Here is a 22,341-nt window from a genome sequence, read left to right on the forward strand (position 1 = left end):
TGGATTTTCTCCTGATTTATGACTTTAGGTATAAATTCTTTCCCTATTCCCCCCTTGTACTCAGTAGGGCTTGGCTCTTTCAGCACTCTCAAGGAACCCATGCACAAGAGGTCCAACCACCTGGGATACGGCCAGGAGCTGTGCATAGTCAGAGCCTCCTTACAGCCCTGCCTGCAGGAACAACCCCGTGGTGTCACTGGGGGAACACAGAGAAACCCCCAGGTCCTGCAGTGTTGCCAGGCTGAACTGCTGCTGGTAGCTCTGGGGACCTGGGACAGAAAAAAGGAGGGAGAAGCTCAGGGTCCAGTTCTTCAGCATCTTCCCTCAGGGGGCTCCCAGTTCCCTGCCACACTCAGTTGGTGCCCCACCGTTTGCGGAAGGAGTCAGCAAAGCTCTTCTTAAACTTATCATTGGCAAACACGTAGATCAGGGGATCCAGGCAGGTGTTTGCCATGGTGAAGACCCAGCTGATGTAGTAGGCAACTTCCACTTGGTGCAGGAGCTGGCAAGATATGTCGTAGTACTTCACAATGACGCCTATGGTCCTGCAGATGTGCAGAGGACCGAAGCAGATGGCAAAAATCACCAGAGACACTGTTATCATCTGCAGAGACCTGTTCTTCATCTTCTTACCTCTGGAGCTTCTCTTGGCTGCTTTAGCAATGGCAGCTCCCAGCAGAGCACCGCATGTCAAGGAAACAGCAAAGGGCAGGAGGAAAGAGAACACAACCACAACCATGTTGTAGACTATGTAAACAGAGGACAATTCTGACTGGTGAATATTCAGGCATCTTTCTGAGCCATCAATAACCGAAGTTTTGAGGACGAAGAAGAAAGGCAGCCCTTGGACAAAGAGGATGATCCAGACAAACAAGCACAGCTTTCTCAAGAAGGTCCTCTTCTTCCAGAGGGACTTGCTCTTGTACCGAACAACCACAAAGTACCGGTGGATGCAGATGAGCGTCAGGAAATAGATGCTGCCGTACATGTGGGTGCTGTGCAGGAAGACTTCGAGCTGGCAGAGAAATTGGCCAAATGGCCACTGGCTGCCGAGGCTGAGGTAGGAAATCCGGAGGGGAGCAACAGGGATGATGGTGATGTCTGCCAGGACCAGGCTGAACTGGAGGATCATGCCTGAATCCCACTGCTTGATGTGGAAGCAGAAGACCCAGAAGCTCACGCCGTTGAGCAGGATGCAGCCCAGCAGGAGCAGGGTCCCCAGGGCAGGGATGGCAGGATGCAGCTCCTGGGGCAAGCAGTCCGAGCTGGTGTTCATGAAGGCGAGCGAGGCCAGCAGCTCCTTGGACACCTCTGTGCTGTCCTGCAAGGGTTGGGGTGGAAGAGAGAAAGCAGTGAATCTACCCGAGCTCATCTTCTTGCACATGAAGGCTGAGCTGCATCAGAGGCGGGTTTTCAAACACTGTTGCCGAGGCTGAAGATCTGTGGCCAAACAATGACTATTAATTACCACAGGCACGACGGAGGAGACCTGGCAGGTGCAAGGGGCCACGTCCTACTCTTCACAAGCAAGCACGACCTTGTGGTAATTGGACCTGACCCCGCCACACTCAGCTTGGCTTCCTCTGCCTGTGCTGCAAAAGAAAGAGAAAAGGCAACAAAGGAACCACAGGAGCAGCTCACACGTTAACCGCTACTAACTGCTCACAAGAGAAGATGAAATGAATGATGCTGTCACTGCCTGGCTCCAAAAGCCTCTGCATTTAAAATCCCTTGCAAGAGCCCAGCATCACCCACACTACAATCATTTAGCAGGTTTTGTTACAGCGCAACTGGCAAGCGGCCGACTGAATTACCCCACCTTCTGCTGCCAGACTTCACCGCCCGGCAGACAGAGCAGCCCCCACACACCCACCCCGCTCAGCTGCCGCATCCGAAATCCTCGCACCACCCGCCAAGCACAGCGGGACACCACAGGGGGTGCAAGGCACTGCGCAACCTGGCGCAGGGAGCAGCTCCGGTCTCTTTCTCCAGGAGGGAGGACCATGGGGCTGTTGCTTCTGCTGGTCTTCACCCCACTGGGTTTGTGCCTTTTAGGTCTTGTTATTTACTGCACAAGGAGCCGGGGGCTGCCCGGTGCCATCCCGGGGCTGCATTTTCAGCCGCTGGCACTCACCACCAAGGGGTGACCTCCACTGACCTCCTCGGCAGCAGTGGTGGAAGGGCGAGGAGTGGGACCACCACGGCAGTGCCGGGCCTCCTCTTTTTGGCACGCAGCCTCTAAGCCCGTTGGTGTCTCACCAGCAGGAAAGTTTTCCCCAGCCACTTGGGAGCCTCAATCCTTACCTGGATGAACCTGAAATCAGACACTTTTCTTTGCCTGTGTTTAAGCACTTGGCTTTAAAGCCTGGCTCTCGTGTGAGCTGTCACTCACGCTGCCTTTAGGGTATGAGCCCACCACTCCCGAGCATCCCCCAGTGCTCAGCACTGCTCTGGGATGCAGCCCCTGTGCCCAGGGATGGACCACAGGGAGAAATGGGGCGTGAAGGTGTTTTCACAGCTGATGCATTTTCAGGCAAAGGCACCTTTGGTCTCTCATGGCTTCTGTCGGCCAGAGGAACTTGTGATTAAACCACACCTTTCTGTCTGCTCAGGACTGGCTGGATGTGGTGGGCGATGGACATGGCCTGAGCAGCTCAGAAAGGGCTGAGAACCACCACCCACAGGGCGCCACTTCCTCACTGCAGCCTTTAACTCTCCTGTTGGTGAAAACAGGAGTTCAAAGCCATGGACACTATGGATTAATAACCAGCACCCCCCTGGTTTAGCCAACTCCTAAAGACAATACCTCCTAATACAAAAAGGTGTATGGCCACTGCAGACACCTTTGCATTAACAGTTTGCTCACCTCTGTCTTTTTTGCCCTAGAAGTGAAGCTTTCCAAAATTAAGCACTTTTTTAAAATAAGGTTTTGTTGCTGCTATCATCCACAAGGATTTGCAGCTGATCCAGAAAACCCGAACCGGGGCTGCCCTGTTGCAGAGAGCTGGCAGCAAGCAGAGCCTTTCCTTCCTGCCCGGAGCAGAACCGCTGTGGACACAGTGACCAGCCTGGTTCTGGGGGTGGCAAACAGTCCTCAGGCTCCTCAGCTTTATTCTTCCTGTGCTAGTGAGGGCTGGGGTTGATGCCTGGGTTCACCCTGCCCTGTAGAAAGTGAGTTTAAATATATGCAGTAATTTCTTCATGAAAGAAAGAGAGCCTCCCTACTCTGAGTAAGATGAGAAATTAAAAGCAGTAAGAAGAAAACAACTAAGAATTACTCAAAAAAAAAAAAAAATCAGAATTGACTTACCAAGGCAAGGCACAAAAAAAAATGAATTTTCACTTACCTTGAAGGTGAATCACACAAGCCATTAACCATAGACTTACCTCAAAAACAGCGCTAAGGATCAGAGCAGGACCTGGAGAGGAGGAACACAGAGCAGCATCCACCTCTGCCTCTCAGCACAGCAGGGATTTTGCTCCTTCTTTATGTACAAAATTCCCCTGGTTTAGCCTGTCACCTGGAGGGTGACCTCCTGCTGCTCCACCCCAGAGAGCTCTTTGGGGCCAGAGGGGAGCAGTCCCCGGGGGTCACTCCAGGGCTGGTGGCACCGCAGTGCTTGGAACCCTCCCTGCACCCAGCCACCCGGGGATTTCTCTGGCTTGGCATGGAGGGGCAGGACTTCTCTGAGCCATTTCAAGGCAAAAGGGAAGTTTCTAAGAAAGCGGTGGTTTGGAGCACAGCCCACGGAGCCTAATCATAGCATCGGACAGCATCGACTGCAGTCCGAGCTGCACGCAGGGACTTCCATATGCAGCACTGTGCAGCGCCCCACGAGAAGCCTCGAGTGAGGGCTGCGGTGTGGCTTACAGTAAGCACTTTGTTCGTTTCTTATTTTATTCTTTTTCTTTTAAAGCACTGAGCGTGGCCTCAGGGCTGCCTCTGGGCTGGCCCCGGTCTCTGTAGAGCCCACCGCCCCTCAGCTCTTTGCCATCATCAGCTCCCGCTGCAGGAGCACCCCTTGGGCAGGAGCTTCCCTGACACAGCTGCAGAGCAACCTGGATATTTGTGTGAGAAGGAAAAAAAAAAAAAAAAAAAAAAAAAAAGGAAAAGAACAAAGCAAAGCCTACAACCATCCAAAACAAGACTCTGGATTGCAGCCACGTGTTCCTCTGCGGAAAAGACAAGAAAACAAGCATTTGTGTTACAAGTTCAGCATTCGAAGATGCTTTTAGCCCTTCTGAGTCACCGCTTACGCTGCCAGCAGCCACTGCCTGTGCTGGCTCCCAGGCTGCCAAATCCGTGAAGAGACATGTAAGAAACATGTAAGGGCTGAACGAGAAAGGAGACAATGCAAACAAGATGTACGTAAAAGAGTTTATTGGAAGGAAACAGGAGGGCATTTATAGGGATAAATCCAGCATGTGATCACCAAAGCAAGGCATTCCTGTCCCTTCCCAAGGGTGCAGCCGTTTGGACATCTCTGTCCCGTTTGGGTCCCCCTGCTCTGCTGAGGCTGGGAGCCCGGCCACGTCCCGCAGCACTCCAGGAGTTCAGGTACACAGCTCTGCATGCTGATCGCTCCCAGCAGGTTCCCCCACACCAGCAGAAGGGCAGGCAGAGCACCCAGCCACGTCCCCCACAGGCTGGGGGCAGGCTGAATGCCAGGAAAGCAAAGCCCCCACTGCCCAGAAATGCTTTCCCACCGTATTTTTTCCTCCAACACCTTCTCTTTGTTGTTCTGTTCTTTGTGGATGCACCTGTGTGTACTGGGACAGGCAGTGGATGCCTTGGGGATAGCAACAGTGTCCCAGAGCTGAGGCACATCTTTGCAAGTTTATCCTTTGGGATGTGCAGAAAGCAGGTTCCTTGCTACTTCTAGCTCCTTTCTCAAAAAAATCTCAGAACTGAAGACACAAACTTCATCTCACAAGGCCAGAACTTCATCTCCCAGAGGAGCAGAGACCTGCAACCAAGCTACTTGCCAGCTTGCCCAGGGCAGAGGATGGGTACCTCGGGAGCAGGGTGTCCCCAGCTTCCTCCTGCTCGTGCTCCAGGTGCCCTGTTTGGGCGCAGAGCTCTGCCCTCACCCAGGCGCCTCCTGCAAGCTTCAGCAAACGCAGCCCCCACCGCAGGAGCGCCTTGCACACAGCCAGGAAGCAGACGGGCATGCAAATGCAGCAGGTGGCTACTTCAGCATAAGGAATGCCTGGTTCTGAGTCCCTTCCCTATCTACTGGATAATGCGTCTGCAAGCCTGAGTCAGACTTATAAATGGTTGGCAACGAGAAAAACAGGCTGTGTTTGAGCCAAATGTTATGTTCAGCAAACAAGGCAGTCAGTTTTGCCCTGAACATTTGCTGTTAGAGCCTGGTGTCAGAATCCTGCCAGCGCTCAGAGATTCCCAATTCCACACATGACTGTAAGCAGGGCGGCAGGACGCAAGAACCGACTCTTGCCTCTAAAATCTAATTTTATGTCTAAATCAGACTAATAAAAGAGCAATATTGTATTCTTTTGCCATCTATCTGCTCATTAGAAAGTCACTTTTACATTTGCCTCGACTGCTGGGAATGCTGCAAAGAAATCTAATTACAAGGTCATTGCAGCAAATTGCCTTCAGTGGCGTAACTCTGAGTCACCAGTTCAGGGTGCTTTCCTTCCTCCAGCCCAGAGCCACCCACTCAACAGTGTGACGAAAAGCAGAAAGAACACACAGACCCCGTGGGTGAGACTTAACAGGGAGCCAGCACTTCCAAAGCGATGGGTGCCATCTCTTTGGGTGCCCCCATAGAAGCACATCCCTCTGGGGCTCTGGGGACAGGTCACCAGCAGGACACCAAAGCCTTCCACCACTTTGGGCAACGCTGCTCACCAGCCATGCAGCCCTCAGGTGGGCGAGAGGAGACTGAAACCCTTTGGAGGCTTCCCACAGTTGCCCAAGGAGCAAATTTCATTAATTTCATTCTGCCCCAAAGAAATCTGCTCTCCATCTACTCAGCCCTTTGGGAAGAAGAAAGAAAAGTCACCTCGCTGCGCTGGGTGCAAAAACCTCAGCTGGGGCCACTGCTGCTGGCTGGGGGCATCTCCTCTGCCCCTCACCATGCAGTGCCAGGTCCCCGTGAGGAAGGGGCTCTTTCCTTCTCGGCCACACCAGGCTCAGGGGAAGGAGAAAGCTGCAGGGCGCAGCTCACGGTGCCTGTGGGACGCTCTCACACCGGCTGCTGCACGGTGGTTGGTGCGGGCCGCATGAGGGGTGGTGTCTTTGGGCTCGGGAAGCTCTCCCCATGCTCCACGACAGACCTTGGGGTGTCCTCACGCCTTCCGGATGATCCGTCCTGGTTTCCTCCAGTCCCGGTACCGCTCCCTGCGCACCGAGTGGACCAGCGGCCTGGAGAAGCTGGAGTGGTTCAGTCTGGTGGCACTGCTGGTGAGGAGAAAAGTGAGACAGCGTCAGAGGCGTGGGTCGGAGCCAGGGACATGTCCCCTGCATCTATGCCCAGACCTCAGAAACCAAGGGGTGGCAGCTGCAGGGGTACGCACTGAAATTCCCTGCAGAAAAGGGGGCATAGGGGTGATCTCTGGGGCTGGCGAGTGGAAATTCACCATCTTTCTAGCTCCTGCTCAGCACCGCTCCTCCAGTGCTCCCCAATAACTCCCCACCATGCCCACAAGTGGCAGAGGGGGCTGGTGGAGCCGTGACCCCTTCTGTGGCCGAGGAAAACAGAGCTGGGGAAACGCTATGAGCAGGAGGAAAAGCTGCTTTATGCCAGAGCTCGTTGCCATTCACCATCCACAAAAGGAGGACGAGCCCTGAAATCCCTGCCTGTGCTGCAAGTGCAGCCAAGAGACAGCTCTGTCATGTCCTAATTAGCTTGCTGGTTTATAACTTCATTTCCTAATTGGTTTTCAGATTAATTACTTTAAACTAGCAGGCTGGGGAGGTGGCGGGAGGAGAAGCTTCACCTGACAGTGCTGGCCTCCTCTTCCAGGGAGGTCTGGCTTCTGGGGCTGAGCTCTTACAGGAAGGCTTTGGGTGACTTTCTTGGCAACGTCTGCAAATCCCAAAATTCAATAATCCCCAAATCTTGGATGGCACCAGCCTCTTGCTCACATTGCCCCTGGCAGGAGGTGGAAACGAGCAGTGCAGAGGCATTCAGGGCGAGATGCAGCTCCGTGGCTGCCCGCACTGAGCCCCGTCTGCTGAGCTCGCCCAGGCTCCAACTACGCGCGCTCAGCCCCGTGCAGGTGTGGGCGTGCGGCCACTTTCATCCCCCAAACCATCGCAGATGCCGTGGTTTCCTTGGTGCCAGGGCTTCACCAGCTGCCAGCAGATGGGTGACCGGGGCTGGCAGGAGGCTGTCGTGGGCAGATGGTGCCTGGCCCGGCGCTGAGCCGCACGGTGGGAAAGCCACCTGCGAGCTGGCTGGTGCTGCCCCTGCCCTGCCGATGGAGCTCTACAGATGTGACAACCATTTCTGAGCACTTCCCAAACCCAAGCTGATACTGAAGGGTGAATGTCTGGCTCCAGCTGTGCTCTCTGAGCACTGGGGAACCTGGCCACAAGGGCTCATCACCCAAGAAAGCTTCACCAGGCGCTGCCTCATCGCGGCAGCCTGTAGCAGCCACCACGAGCCCAGCCCCTGCACATGCTCTCCCCCACTGACATTGAGCTGGTTTTAAATCTGCTCAGCCCCTCCCCAGGACAATCCTACTTTGGCTAAAAGGATCCCAGTTCATCCCATAATTTCCCACTTCTCCCTGCTGCAGAGCTTATCCTGCTGGGGGTGCAGCCTGTGATTGCTGAGTGACGCACACAGAGCTGGCAGCTCTGCTTTCCCAGGCTGGCTGGACTCAGCTAAAGGTGCAAAATAAATGATGCCACGGTCAGCACCTCTACAAGGACATGGGGTACCCAGAGATGCCCTTTCCCCAGCTGTGCCACAGCCCAGCCACCAAAGCAACCAGCACAGTGCTTACAGCCTCCCCACTCACCTTCTGCCCTGAGCTCTAGCACGAGCCCTTGCATCCATCCTGCGGCCACAGCCAAAGGTCCTGAGCATCAGCACGAGTCACCACAGTTACTAGTCCAGGCCAGGTACAACAGCGATGGGCACAAGGGCAGGGCTGGGCTCGGATGGGAAAGGCGGGGACGTGCCCAGGGTGTGGGGCCCTGCACAAACCCTCCCACCCAGTCCCAGCTCCACAGCAGATGCTGGGTCAGATGCCAGCCCCCGGGGATGTTTTTGTTTCTGGTGGGGTGCCTTCTTCCCTTAGGTTCTCTTTGAAAGCTCCATCCTATGACATTATCCTGCCTGAATGCATGTTGTTTGGTGGCTGCTGGTAAATAAAATATTCATTAGGTTTTCCGCATCACATCCATTTGCTAGCACTGGGGTGCCTCAGACCCAGGCGAGTCATTCTCCAATACCTCCCTGTGCTCTTCCCTGAAGCCAGCGAGGCAACCTGTCTCTGTCCTCAGATATAACCCAGCCAGCCCATCGCTTTCAAGCTATTTCTCCACTGGAGCTGCCTCCACCCATGGCAGCATTCCCAGTGCAAATCACGTTACTCGTACAACTGCACAGCACAAGGTGCAGCTCAGCTTTGCTGGTCAGGAAATGCGGCCAGCAAATCTTTCCCTCAGCTGCAGATGAAGAGTCTGGCGTCTCCTGGCTAGCGTCTGCCCACAGGATCTGGGGACAACCGGGGACAAGCTTGCACCTCTGCCTTCCCCTCCGTGGAGGCACCGTCAGCGCGTGCAGCACCCAGCACGCCAGGGCTGTGTCTGCAGCTGGGATGCTGCACGTCACGGGATTAGGATTAACGGTGAGCCGCCAGCTCTGCTCGCTGTGCTGCGGCTGCCAGACCGAGAGCAAACTGGGTCACGGGCATCATCTTAGGTCCAAAGCCACGACACGTTGGTGTCACGGCCCGAGACCCAGCAGTAGGTGAATTTTGGATTCCAGGGTGCAAGTCTCTAGCCATGAAGTCAACACAGAACTGCGAAGATGTTTTTCTTTGTAAGACAATATTAAGACCATGATTACCCCAAGCATACAGTACAATATTTGCAGAAACATATTTGAATTTTAAAGGTACACAGGGTTTTCCTTCTATTGCCTTATTTGTAGAGCCTATTTTTGTTGTTGGGCAGAAAACAAGAAAGGGATTTGTGTAGTGGGCACAGCCCTGAGGGTGGGAGGAGACGGAGAGATAGTGACATGCACGCTGGTGATTTAGCAAGAAATACTCTGATTACAAAGTCCTTAGAGGTTTGTGTCTCATTGATGAGCATCCTGCCTGAAGTGGTACCCACATTTTCATTTTCAAGGCTTGTTGGTCAGGAACCTGAGTCACGGGGAACATGCTGAGTTGCAGCACATTGCCACAGAAAAACAAATCACAGGCATCTGTACCTGTGTGTCAAACACACGGCGTGCTCAGACAACACAGGCTCAAAAGATTAACGGACCTAATCCTACCTGTGTGCATTGCCACACAACAGACAGGCACACGCACACATCTACAGGGAGTGATGTAGGCACACAAAAGGCAAGCTTCCCCCCCAGAACATACCCGCTTCAGGACCGAGCCGCTCACCCTTCGAAAGCACAACAACAACAACTCACCTAGAAGACCAAACCGGACCCGCCTGCTTCTTCGGCTTGGCTATCTGCTTTTGGTACTCCATCCAGCCACTCACCAGCTCGTGAAGGATCATCACGTAGAGGAGGAAAATAAGAATCCTGGGATCCATTCGTGGCACTTCGGGATCTGCTTCATTGGGTACAGGTGACATCTGATCCACGGGGGCCAGCTGGAGGGGCGCCGCTCCTGCTGGCTGGGATCTCCGAACCGGCAAGGGCTGGAGGCAGGAGCGGGCGGCTGCCAAGGAGCAGCCTCACGGCCGGGTTTTGTGCAGAGGCAATTAATGCCGTAACGATCTCCCGGGGGGGACGAGAGGCTGGTGCCTCTTGCGCGAAGCAGCATCAACACAGCTGCAGAGGCTACGGACGCCTCCTTTAACGGGGTGGATCACATCTCCTGGGACTCCATCCCTTTTGTCTGCCTCTCACTCCTGCTTTGTCTGCATTGCTCCGCAGCCATCGGCTTCCTTCACGTTCCTCACAGGAGCAGCCCGGCTCCAGCGGCGGTGATTGGCGGGGGTGCGTTGGCTGCCGTGCCCGCAAGCGGAGCGCTGGCTGGCTGCAAGGAATACATTAAAACCAGTCAATGACTGGGGAATCTCCGAGCAGCTCAGGATTTCGGTCTGCAGTGAGCCAATGTTGTTTTGTAGCATTACGGAGTATTTTACAGCTGAGAAATCTTTTCTGCTTGCTTTTCTCGCAATCTTATTTTATTCTCCTTGTTATTAGCCCTCACTTAAATCTTTAGCTGTTATTCCCACTGTAGCGAAACCCTCGGGGTGTTCCTGATGAGCAGGAAGACCCTGGAGCCACAGCTCCCAGCCTTTTTCACACCAGAGCTCCTCTCCCAGCCCCTGGATCTCTTCCTGCCTGGCAGTGCAGGATTGCATTCAGCTGAGGTGCGGGTGACACCGGGGCCCTGGGGCCTCTCCCTTCCTCCTGCACAGAGCCCCAGGACACCACGCAATACACACGCCTGGTATTTCCAGCAGGGCAAAAACATAGCTCTGTCTTGTTCAGACACTTGTCTATAAGGAAGGGGAAAAAAAGAAAAAATAAGCCCTTTTTTTCATAATTTAAAATCAAGCCTTATCAATACCTGTTTTGTATTTCCAAGCACATCCTACAGAAAATTTACATTATTCCAATAGAATCATTCCACAGGAGAAACAGCAAGCCCTCAGCAATTAGTTCACTACCAGGATTACCTGGAAGCAAGAAGGCAGGTCGAGCACCCTGCCTTTGCTCAGTGGGGCTGTGCCAGACGAGGGGCAAACGCTGCAGCCCCCGAGATCTGCGCAGTACCTACAAGAGTGCACACACCTCTGGGCTTGTGCTGGCCATGGTGTGGGGTCTGGCACTGTGGACAGCACAATCTGACAAGAAGCACGACAGCCACACCGCACCCAGACTCACAACAAACTCACCACGAGGAAGTTTTTTCTCTGCTAACGGATTGCCTTACCCGTGGGCCTAGCCCTCAAGGCAGGATGTTTCTCTCAGAAACTTTTGCCCTTCAGTATAGAGCTGCAGACAGGTGCACAAAAGCCAGGGATTGTGAGTTTTAAGTACGCCAAGACAAATATAATGCACAGCAAGGGATGCTAATTACAATGTGTGTCTGCACGTGAAACAAGCCCAGGGGCAGTAACAACATCCCAGCCAAACGCGTGCCTCAAAATATCGTGTGGCTTTTCTTCAGCTAACGAACGCTGTTTCATTTACGAGTTCAGAAGTGCTGAGTAACTCCAGATTCGGAGGAGAAGCACTCCTGGATGGGAGTGAACAAGTGAATGAAACACGCGAGGGCTGGAGGTGTTGTAGCAGCTCTGAAAACAGGAATGCTTGAGGTTCCCTGTGACAGGATGGCGGAGCCGTGTCCCTATAGCAACAGAGAGAGTTGCCAGGCTGCGGGAGATGGGTTCTGATGTATGGCACAAGTCATACAGCGAGGGGTTTTAGACAACACTGACATTTTATACATATGCAATTTTTAATGAACAAAGGCAACGTGACTCCTTTGTTCCAGGGGAGAGCAGTGTTTTACATGAAATTCAAGAGAGAAATTATGGGGGAAAGACTGGCAGGATAACACATTACAACTTACTCCTAGTTTTGTATTAGGTGCTCTTTTTTTTTTTTTTTTTAAATCTGCTTGTTGCCATACATTACACCTTGACTGACTAATGCTCGTTTAATAATATCGAAAATCCCAGCAGACTGTAGACTTAAATGCCTTGCTTCTGCTCTTTTGCCATCCTCTATATTCAAGCAAACACTGCCTACGTCTGAAATTTTTAAGTCTTTAAAAAGTTACCTGAGCTTTACCATACAATTTTAGTCTCCAGTTAAAAATGACACCGATTCAGTCTTAGTGATATGCAAGGCAGAAAGCCAGTAACCCCCGAGTTATTGCCAGAGCCCACAGCTCTTACCAAGGATTTTGTTTGTTTGTTTCCAGACAGCTTAGTGACTTGTCAAAATTTCCAAGGATTCAAAAAAAACGTTACAGTGCAAAATACTTGCTATGAGCAATCTGATCAACTCTACTGAAAATCAAGGTTACTCTTACACCAAAGAAATGTGCCAGGGAATTGAAATATTTTCTGCTTTGGTCTGCTGCACCCCGCCACTAGGAGCGGCGAGTTAATGTTTGCTAAGGGATTATGCGTGGGACTGGGTGTGAATTCCCATTGCTAAACACACCAGGGAGCGCGCAGAGGGAAGCGCCACGCCTGACTGAAGCGTGCCAGTGCCAATTCGGGTCAGTGTTTTTGGAAATCTGTTGCAGCCGTGAGGGAGCTGGAAGGGCCCGGTTGCTCTCCTGGTGGCAGAGGCACCGTGCCCCAGGCCAGGGGGCAGCTCACAGCCCCGCAGCCACCTCCCCTCTGCCCCAGCCCGAGCTCAGGACCAGGCCAAGGGCCCAGCCTTGTGGAAGCACCCGTGTGAGTCCGGCTTCCAGTCGGGCCAGTAGCCCCCGAGCAGAGGTGCAGAAGCAGCTCACGAGCACGCTGGGGACTCCTAAGGGTATGGAGCGAATATTCACTAGGCTGTTGCGCACATTGGTAGCCAGCTTTATAAGACAGACATGCCAAGAAAGCATGGATACAAAGCTATCACATAACAGATACCTGCATGCTGAAACACACCTTACCTGCAGACCACAGCCTTGATTTGCTTGAGGTGCCCACTGTTCTGCAAATGTTTTTTACCAAGAGCCAGAACCCCTCAGATCCATCATCCCTCTCCCTCTCCTGCTGTTTTCAGATGACTCTACAAAAATGACAAGTGGGTCAAATATGGATAAAGTTGTGTAAAAGAACTAGCACAGCAGAAAATTTCTCCAAGGCTGAACCAGAAGGAAGCAGGGCAGAGGGAATACCAGCAAGCCTGGACTGAGGCAGGTTTGGAATAACAGAAGGAAATGAGGAGCAGGCTCTGGGATACGGTACGACCTGCCTAGGTTTTGGTGGGACAGAAATCAATGCTGAGGTCAGTGCTTTCAGCTCATGGTTTAAGCAGCCAGAAAACAAACTGTGGCAGAGCTGAACCACTGGTGCACTGAGGAAATCTGATGCTCCAGCAGCAGAAGCAGCCGCACACCAAGGCCTGTGATTCCTTTGTGAAAGCATGATGGAAATGAGGCCAGGCTCCTTTGTCTGAGACACCTGACCCAGCTAGTTGGGCTGGAAGAAAAATCCAGGATACCTGAGCCACCTGGAAGCAGCACAAAGCATCTCCACCAGCCTCACTTTTCTCATTCTTATAAGCCAAGGGACTGAGGAACAGGGCTGTGTCACTCTGGGCCTGCTCAGGGCCAATTTCCCTCTTCGTTGGATTACAGTTAGGGCCTCTTTAGCACTAAAGAGATTTTTAAAAGAGAATTGGTAGATGTCAGTATTTACATTCATTACAGCCCCCAGGGCACACTGCAACACCTGAAGATCACCTTCCTTCAAGCTTCTTGGAAGCACTCATCACCCCATTTCTCCACGTGGGAGGTGGCACAGCTGACTAACGACCTGGAAGACCCACCCTTCCTAAAGATCACAGAATTCGCGCAGTCTCTAAACTGCATCACAGAAAGGCAGCAATTATTGTTTGGGGCAGTAAATCCAGTTAACACAACAGTCAAGGACTGGGAACACTGAACTTCCCTCAGACAGGCCAAACGAAAAGATCAGGACAAAAAGCTCCTGCAACAGGCTGTAGGGTCCTGGTCCAGAACTCGTGTGGGGTGCAGAAGACACAGCAATCCCCACAGCGAGCAGTCAGAGCACTGGGCTGACTGGTGGAAGTACCACCACTTCGGTATAGTGCAAGTGAAAGTGGATCTCAGGTCTTCAAATATCGCAGACAGCACAGTATTAGCTACAAGGGGTTCTGCATCTCCATACAAAGCCCATGAACGTGGTGGTGCTGGGAGAGGTGAGATGGAGAACAGATTCCCTTCTCTGCCCTTTGGCCTCTCCTCAAGGAACCTGTTTGTAGGAAGTCCTTTGTAATTACATGATTGCTTACCAGAGATTAAACAGAACATGGTGCCCATGTGGAGTAGGCCATGGGCTGGTAACAGATCTGGCTGTGACCTACAGAATCGGATTCTCTGCTGTTGCTCCACTGGCATCGTTTTGTGAGTCACCAATGACACAGGCCCAGTGACCCTGACATCTTGAACGAGCCTTCAAGAGCAATTCGGGGGAATAAACTTCACCTGCCTCTGGCTCTCCCCTTTCTCAAGCACATGCAGAGTTTCCTTCCTGAGCTCAGAGGACATCCAACAGATTTGGAAGCAGAGGGTGAAGTGGAAATACAACTGGACACAGAGCCAGGAGAGAGCAGAACCCAGCCTTCACAAGTGGGTAGGCAACGGGATTTTCAGTTAAAATGAAAAAGAAGCACCGTACAATTTGTCAGCACCTTCCACAGCACTAATCAAAGGCAAAAAATCTGCTCTGAGACAGATTTCTTCTGAGGATTTTTAATTGCTCCTACCTATACATGTGCTTGAAAAATGGGAATACAAAACTTGTGTTCTTAGTCACCAGATTGCTTTGTATGCTAATGACTCATCACCAGGGTTTTATCAACATTTCATCACTTTCTAATTCTGTTAACCCTGATCAGCCAACACAGCTTTGGCACAGCAACTTGATGCTAGAGGAAAGAAAAACAAAACACAAAACTCCGAAATAACTGGCTCCTGGGTTCTGGACTTTTTTCTCTGACAACACCACAGGAACCAGAAAGTGATTTGTTTGACTCAGGCTGGATGTATGGTTACAGGCATCTTCTTACTTATTTCCTTACCACGGGGCTGACATCCACAGCACGTGGAGAACAAGACAGACACCACTGCTCAGTTCTGGGAAGCTGCTTTTAACACAAGCAGGTGCAGGTGCTGCGGTCCAATGCTGCTGCTTTTCCTCTTTCGAGCACAGGCCAAGTCCTGCTGATCAGGAGAAGCAGCAACACAGCTCCTCTCCGAGTAGCTGTTTATAGGCCCAGGTAAGACACCTTTGCCCATTGTGCAATTGTTTTGCAAGAAAAGGAAGCTGGTTTTGCTGCATCCAGCTGCTTCGAGTCCTTCTCACTGAAACCCCCCCTGCAGGTCCAGCAGGCCAAAGCCGCCCACGCAGATTGTTTAGTTGCTTTCTGTGCAGTTATTCTTCAAGTTGGACTGACCTCATTATCTTTAGGAAGGTCTCTAAAAACCAGTGGGCACTCCTCTCCTCACTTGCGGTCCTTCTTGCACTGCAGAAGGTGGCATTAGTCAGGTTTAAAAGCTGATTCCCCTGGGAAGTAAGGAACTTCCCAACCTTACAAAAATCTTTCTAGGTGCTGACCTACAAACCCAGCACAAAAGTAAAGGCAGTTTTTAATAGAACTTGCAGTAAAGAATTAGAAGAGGCAAATACCAGCTGCTCACACCCTTGAGAGTACCCTGAGCTGGGGCATGAGCCCCCCACCCAACCAAGCAACACACAGCAGAACCCCCTGCTGCCCTGGCAGACGATGTGTCCCTTGGGAACCTCTCTGAAGGAAAGGGGGAAAGTTTCTGCCCTCACCTAGATGGGAACGATCCTTGCTATTTACACCACATTTTTTGCTGGGAACACATATGGGAGAGGAGAGAATGGTGCTGAAGGCAACGGACCGACGATGAGTTAGTGAGCACCAGGTGCCCCAGGGCAAGAAGCAGAGGAGAGGAACTGGAGGAGCAGTGAATGCAGGGTGGTAAGAGTGGAGCAGCCATGGAACTGAAACCCTGTCCAAGGTGTCCTCAACACCGTGACCTATATTTGGGTGGAGCCGCCCTTAATCCCTGCCTTACACCCACACAGAGCTCCAGGAAGCTGACTTGCCTCTTGTTTGTGCCACCAAGCCTGGCTCTGGAGGAGGGAGGGTGCTGGTAAGGATGCCCAGAACTTGTTTGTGGGTTCCAAGCTGTGGCAACAGAGCTCGGACGAGTCCATGAGCCCTGCAGGGCTCAGCCCTTACTAACAGCGTGGCCTGATGAGATACAAAGGTAGAAAGCAAGCTGGAGAGCAGACACCTCTTCAGGGTACAGTAGGATCTACCAGAGCTGTGAGGACAACTTTGTGGAAATACTTACTCATCCTGAAAAGCTGCTCCACTGAGACATCTCTCCAGAGACAGCTTATTAATAATGGCATTTCTATTCCATAGCTTTTTACCACTGTATAAAAGAAAACATAGATCAGCATGTGCGCCATCTGTCAAAAACGCAAGAAAAGACAGAAACTGCCCAAACCACCCTGTGTCATTCAATCTCCTCCCTGCTGACAGGAGAGCTCTAGAAGGCGCAGGCTGTGGCACGGCTCCTGCCCCACGCAGCTGGTACTGCTGCCGGTTACCTCTCACCACCACTTCCATCGGACCAAGACATAACCCCAGTGTAAGGGGATCTAAAATAGCATTTAGAGCACCCAGAAGTACCTGTTTATACACCTACAGGTAACACCTGTGTCGTTCTCCACCGTGAAATGGATGAATTATTCTGAAAAAGGAATTAACACAATTTTTCATGTCTCTTCGTTTTCTGGACTAGATGCTTTTCCAAAGTCAAAGCAAGACCTCCATCTCCAGGGAAGCTGGATAAGGGGATCCTTGCTTACAGCGGAGGTCTCCCACTTACTACAATTAAACTGTAGGTGACTGTGAAGCCCAAACCATGTAGTAGCTCCACCAGAAGAGTATCTCGGGGAGGAATAATTCAGTTTTCTGTTGTGTGACATCTGCTCCAGACTTTGTGACACTCCTTTTAAATGCCCAGCTTCCTTCCGGCCATCTGCATCGCAACCCATTGTTCCTGACCACTTTTCAAACAGCTCCCTGCCCACAGCAGTAGGGGGGAACAGGGTGTTCTGCCAACAAGCAGATGCTCGGGACTGTTCAGACATGTGAAGATGCACAACAATGCCTTCAAATTGCTGGGTCCCCACCTCTCTTTATCCTTGAAGCTACAGCTTGGTGGAGCCCACCCTTACAACGGTCCCAGCTGTGAATTTTGTGGGACTCTGTGGGAAATACTGTCAACGGGTTGGAAATCCAGAGCTGGCAATCAGCGCTCTCTAGGAGGTTGATTTCGTAACTGTTCTTTTCCACCAGTTTAAGTTTAATCCGGAGAAGTGCAGGAATTGCAGCTGTCAGGATCCAGCCCTCTTTTTGAACAATAAGCTTCCTTCTATGGGAGGAAATTGGTGCAACGGGGTTTCTTGTTGCACCCCTAATGACTCTGTTGAGACACTGTGACCGTAGCATAACTGAAGGTTCTTCTAGAGAAAAAGGCTTCTGAGTACTCTGTCACAACAGTAACCATCCCGTCTGTCGAGCTCACCCCTTTCCTTGCTGTCCTTCCACTGCTTCTGAGCAAAGGAGGTGTGAGAGTGCCTCCTGTCTAAATTTTAGAGCTAAAGGCACTGGGTGGACACACGTGGTCCCTCATCAAAAGGTCAGGGTTTAAATCCCTGAACTGGATGGATCTCAGTGGAAAATCAGGAGCCTTAACAGCAAGGACATACTAGAATAAAGTGCTCAGGTTCTTCCTGAGCCCAGCAGGACTTTGCTGCCAAGGCACTGAAACAACATCAGCAAGAACCATGTTTTCTTCCTAACTGCCAGGTCTGCAAACTAGAGTTGGTCAGGGAAAGGGCTTCCCCAAAAGGGAGCAGTAAATCAGACAGAGGTGTTACCCCAGCCCCAGGGAAGCAGGGCATCAGGAGGTGAAGACAAGGCACGTGCAGAAGCAGGGGTACGGGTCCAGCCTAACATCAGGTGCTGCAGGCTGCTCAAGGTAAAGTCAGTAGGAGAAAGCCAGCAAAGGACCACGCTACTCATGCCAAATAAGAAAAACACCACAGGAATTGACACCACCCAAAGACTTGCTGAGAAGGGGAAATTCGGCAACTCGCTGAACTGCAGACAAAGCCAAGATGAGCAGGACCGCCTACAGAGCGCCCAGGATCTGATCTCATACTGCTCCCTGCTGTGACCTTCCACTCCCACCAAAGGAGGATCAAGCTCTGGTACCTCCAGTGCAGTTTTGCACTTCTTCATGGCACAAACCTCATCGGGCTGAGAAGATGCATGTAAAGATGCATATATCTGCTTCAACAACACACACCCCAGCAGCCAATCTTGGAAATCGTAGCAAGAACAATTTGGTGGCTTTCCAAGCACTTCAGCAGTACAGAGAAAGATCCAGAGAGCTCTGTGCTGTCTGGGGCTGACAACCTCTGCTCCTTCCCAGGGAACTGCTCGGGACCTCTATTCATCGTCTGCTCCTTCCCAGGGAGCTCTGTGCATTGTCTGGTGATGCATCGGTACAGCAGGAGGTAGCCAAGAGCACATCATGTGAAAACACAACAGATGCTTCCCTGAGGTTCTGTGGCTGCTGAAATTAATAAGGCCAGAAAACCTGATTATTTGGGTTTTGAAGCTTTAAATACTTGAGAAGGGGAACGTGATGTTTATATGTAAGTTTTTTTTACCAGGCTCACTTTGGTGAATTTTCATACTTGTTCCCCAAAGTGATACTGGTAAGGACCATGCTGGGGCAGTGTTTGGGGAGGCACAGAGCCTCCCCTGCAGGAATCTCCCTGCCACTGTAGAGTCCTGTTGGGACAGAGCAGAGGACCACTTGTAAGCCTGATACCCAGCTCCTTGCTTTGGCCCAAAATCGAGCTTTACCTGAGGCAGCACAGTGGGCTGAGGCATGACATTAGAACAAGAGGAGATTGGTAGCCATGTAGCTTAGTTTAAGGCAGGGGAGATAATGACGGTAGAGCATCGTTTTCCCTGTGAAGGGCCATACACCAAGGCCTGCCCAGCCTTGAAAGATGAAGGCTGGTCCCTGGCAGCATGAGCCTTCTGATCCACACCAGAGCAGCCCCCAGCTGGCTGTTGGCCGACCTGTGTCCTGAGCCAGACAGCCAAGGAGCTCAACAGGGAAGTTCAGGACAGCCTGAGCTTTCCCTCTGCAAGAACAGGCCACATGTGCACTGCACAAGCAGGCCAGCATGTTCTAACTCAGTTCTTCAAAGTTAAACCTATGGCAGGTTTCCTGTACGCTTTTATATAGAGAGTCAGCCAGGAATCACCTAAATCCCACAAAGTTCTGGCAAAACAGAGGAGACTCTCAACAGCTGATGAGTACCCGGGGGGGGTTCTTCATGGTCCTTCTGTCCAAGTAGATTTGTTCTGTCTCCTTATAGCTTGGGTCTACAAAGAGCTTTCCAGCATCAAATCAGTATGTCAGGAAGTTATACAGTAACTATCTTTTCCACTAATTTTGTATAAGGTAAACCCAGTTCTTCTGCTAGTTGAGGCCTCATTAACTGAATTTCAGAGCTGCTTTTATCAACTGCAATATCCCAGTTACAGTGCTCTATCAACCTGCTAATGTAGCTCAATCCAAATGACTTGTTTCACAGCTCAACATAAAATTTCAGTTAAATGTTAACCATCCAAAAAGCCTGAAGAACCTCTCTGGGCTATTAGTTACTATGATCTCCCTGGAAAAGCACACAGAGCGGACCAGATTGCTCAAGCTAATTAGAATTCATTGCAAAAACTCATTCCCCAGTCAGGCGCAGCAGGTTTGGAGAGAATACACCGTTTTTCCGTACCGCAGGTATCGCATCCCCGTCGTAAAGACAAACTGCAACATGAGTGCAAACAGGGAGCAGCTCCAGCTCCATGCTCCGTGCCAAGCTGGGAGGGATTTCGGGCGGCAGGGAAGGGCAGCCGGTGGTGCGCTGCCCTCCAGCGAGCATCCACAGCACTGCACGCTGCTTGCACCGCACTGCATCTCGGCATCAATTGCAGAGGGCTACTTGAAGAGGGAAAAAAAACACAATTCCCATGAACAGCCCGGTGGTACTGCACCTGGCAGTGTGCCGCTGGGCAATCAGACCCAAAAGCATTAGTCTGTGTAATTTCTGGAGCAAAACTATTCTCACCTCAAAGAATGGTAACAGACTTTGACACTCACTTTTGAAAATATTTTCTGAAAATTGTTTCCTCTAACTTATCACATCTTTTTGCAAGAAAGGTGGCCAAGAGAGTACGGACTGGCAGCCATTCCCATTCTCCCCTGCCCACAGATTTCCCCTCCTCAGCTGAAGCAACAACCTGCAGAGTTTGTGCTCTGGGCTTCAATGTCTTTGCGCCATCTGAAAAACCAGGGGAAAAAATAAAATCAGCACTGTGGGTACAGGCTAAAACACAAGAGGACTTTCTGCCTAGTAATAAGTAGCACCGTCAGACTGGATTAAAAGAAGTTCATGCTTCAGGAGCAGAGCAAGTCACCCTGCTGCACATGGGTAGCCTTTAGTGACAGAAAGAATCCCTAACACAAACCTAAAATAAACTCAGAGCCTGAGAACACGGACTTGAGAAGGTTCGTTGCGAAAGGTTCACCAGCAGTGTGGGATGTTGCTGTGTAAGTTACATGACAGTTTGAACGGTTTAAAAACAAAGCTTTGTAAGAGAGGATTGATTGTAATAACCAGTTCCTGTTTCCAGCAAGTTCGATGCCAAGAACTGCCAAGAGTCTGCCAAAAGCAATACTGACCCCAGGAGTCAGAGTGGAGATGAGGTGCACAAAGGCAGCTTGGACTAGAGGGCAGCACCCTTGTCTGTACACAAACCCAACCTGCATTCCCAGTTTTCCCATGAGATACAGACAAGTCCCTGCATAAATGGAAAAACAAGGAGGCAGGGAGGCAATGGAGATGATGCTCACTTTCCTCATGCAGAACCCAATCTCAGGAGAAAGAAAATGACACAAAGAGGGAGTCAGCAGCTTTGGGGAGGGATTTCCATCTCTGCTTAACAAGCACCTTTTTGGTTTTTTTGGACACAGCTTCAGGAAATGGAGAAGTCTAATGAATATGACTTGGCATTGGGAGTGCTCAAGTCCCAAGACAAAAAAAAAAGGGTGATAGGAAAAATAAAAGACTAGCAAGAAAGTAACTGGGCGCAGCCAGCACACGTGGGCAAATCCCAAGGGTTAATTGTGACAAACCTGATAACCTTCTAAGAAGGGATACTTGGCTTGGTAGATGAGGGGAGAGCAGCAGTTTACCTTGACTTTAAAGGGCTTTGGACACAACCGCCTGAAGAAAACATACAGCCAAACCCCTTTGCTGTGGTGCAGATTGCCACGTGGAAAACTGGCAAGATACCAGGTCCAGAGGGTTGTGACCAAGAGCACAAAGTCCAACCGGCAGCCAGCTACATGTAACATTCCTCAGGGGTCAGTAATGGGGCTAATATTATTTAATGCCTCTATTTGTAACCTGAAGACAGAACACACCCTCAGCAAGTTTGAAAATGATATCAAGTTGTGAGAATGGCTGACGTGCTGGGCAGAGCTCCTGTTCAGAGGGAACTCAACAGGCTAGAGAAATGGCCTGACAGATACCTCAAGAAACTAAGAGATAAATACAAAGTCCTGCTCCTGAGCAGCCTCGTCTAGGTTTGGCACTAGTCTGAGGGTGAACTGAAGACCCTTAGAGGTGCCTTTAATACCTGAGTTATTCTGCAATTCAGAACAATTCAGGCAGACAGCTTCCTGCTTAGAGGTCCAGTGAGATTCTTTTCAGATATATTGTACTTGCTGAAATAAATGCAAAGTCACTTGTAAACTCACACAGCTTATTCTTTTCCCATGCTCACCTTCCTGCACACTGCCTGACATTTACACTGAGGCAGCAGTAAAAGAAGAACAGGAATTAACAGTATCAGTACAGACAGCAACACAGATAAGCCATGAAGATACAGGCTATTTTTTCAGTTAGAAAGTCACTCAAAACCTACACTCAAACCCCACTGCCATTTGGGAACACAGTAGTTCTGGTTTTACTTCACCGGCTCCAAGATTCACTTAAAGCTACTCCTTTGAAGAAAAGTGGGGAGAAAAGGCGAGCAAGAGCCAGACTCAATTTGTGGCCTTCTTCATAAGATGGCTGCTCGTTGCTTCTTGGTCTACTGACAGTGGTAGACATCCCTGACTAATGCAGCATGTCTTACCACGTAGCGAAGAGCTAGAACCTCAAACAGGAAATCATATCAGTGGAGGTTATTTCCTCTGACATTTCCATCTGCTGAGCATCAGACCTAAAGACCCAAAGGAGCACGTTAACAGCCAGGGAAAAAGCTACGC

At 51.0% G+C, this 22,341-nt stretch overlaps 1 protein-coding gene and 1 long non-coding RNA gene across 4 annotated transcripts; both read right to left on the reverse strand.

Moving 5' to 3' along the window:
• On the reverse strand, positions 1-3,711 carry LOC311421890 (P2Y purinoceptor 2-like). Of its 2 annotated transcripts, none has more exons than XM_084494317.1 (2): positions 3,388-3,711; positions 1-1,321 (listed from the first exon to the last, which is right to left on the reverse strand). In XM_084494317.1, exon 2 carries the CDS (start codon positions 1,274-1,276, stop codon positions 353-355), a length of 924 nt encoding a protein of 307 aa, XP_084350443.1. In that variant the 5' UTR covers positions 1,277-1,321; positions 3,388-3,711; the 3' UTR covers positions 1-352. The 2 variants fall into 2 exon arrangements, with proteins under 2 accessions (XP_084350443.1, XP_084350444.1); XM_084494318.1 differs by lacking the exon at positions 3,388-3,711 and adding an exon at positions 1,469-1,707.
• A 1,801-nt stretch (positions 3,712-5,512) lies between these two features.
• On the reverse strand, positions 5,513-22,291 carry LOC311421798. 2 transcript variants are annotated; one of them, XR_014685007.1, is made up of 3 exons: positions 12,805-22,291; positions 9,633-10,209; positions 5,513-6,424 (listed from the first exon to the last, which is right to left on the reverse strand). It is a non-coding gene; the product is annotated as an uncharacterized lncRNA (long non-coding RNA). The 2 variants fall into 2 exon arrangements; XR_014685008.1 differs by having other exon boundaries at positions 5,513-6,427.
• Positions 22,292-22,341: the final 50 nt, after the last annotated feature.

This window comes from Aythya ferina (assembly GCF_964211825.1).
Source record: "Aythya ferina genome assembly, chromosome: 20".
NCBI classification, from domain to species: Eukaryota; Metazoa; Chordata; class Aves; order Anseriformes; family Anatidae; genus Aythya; species Aythya ferina.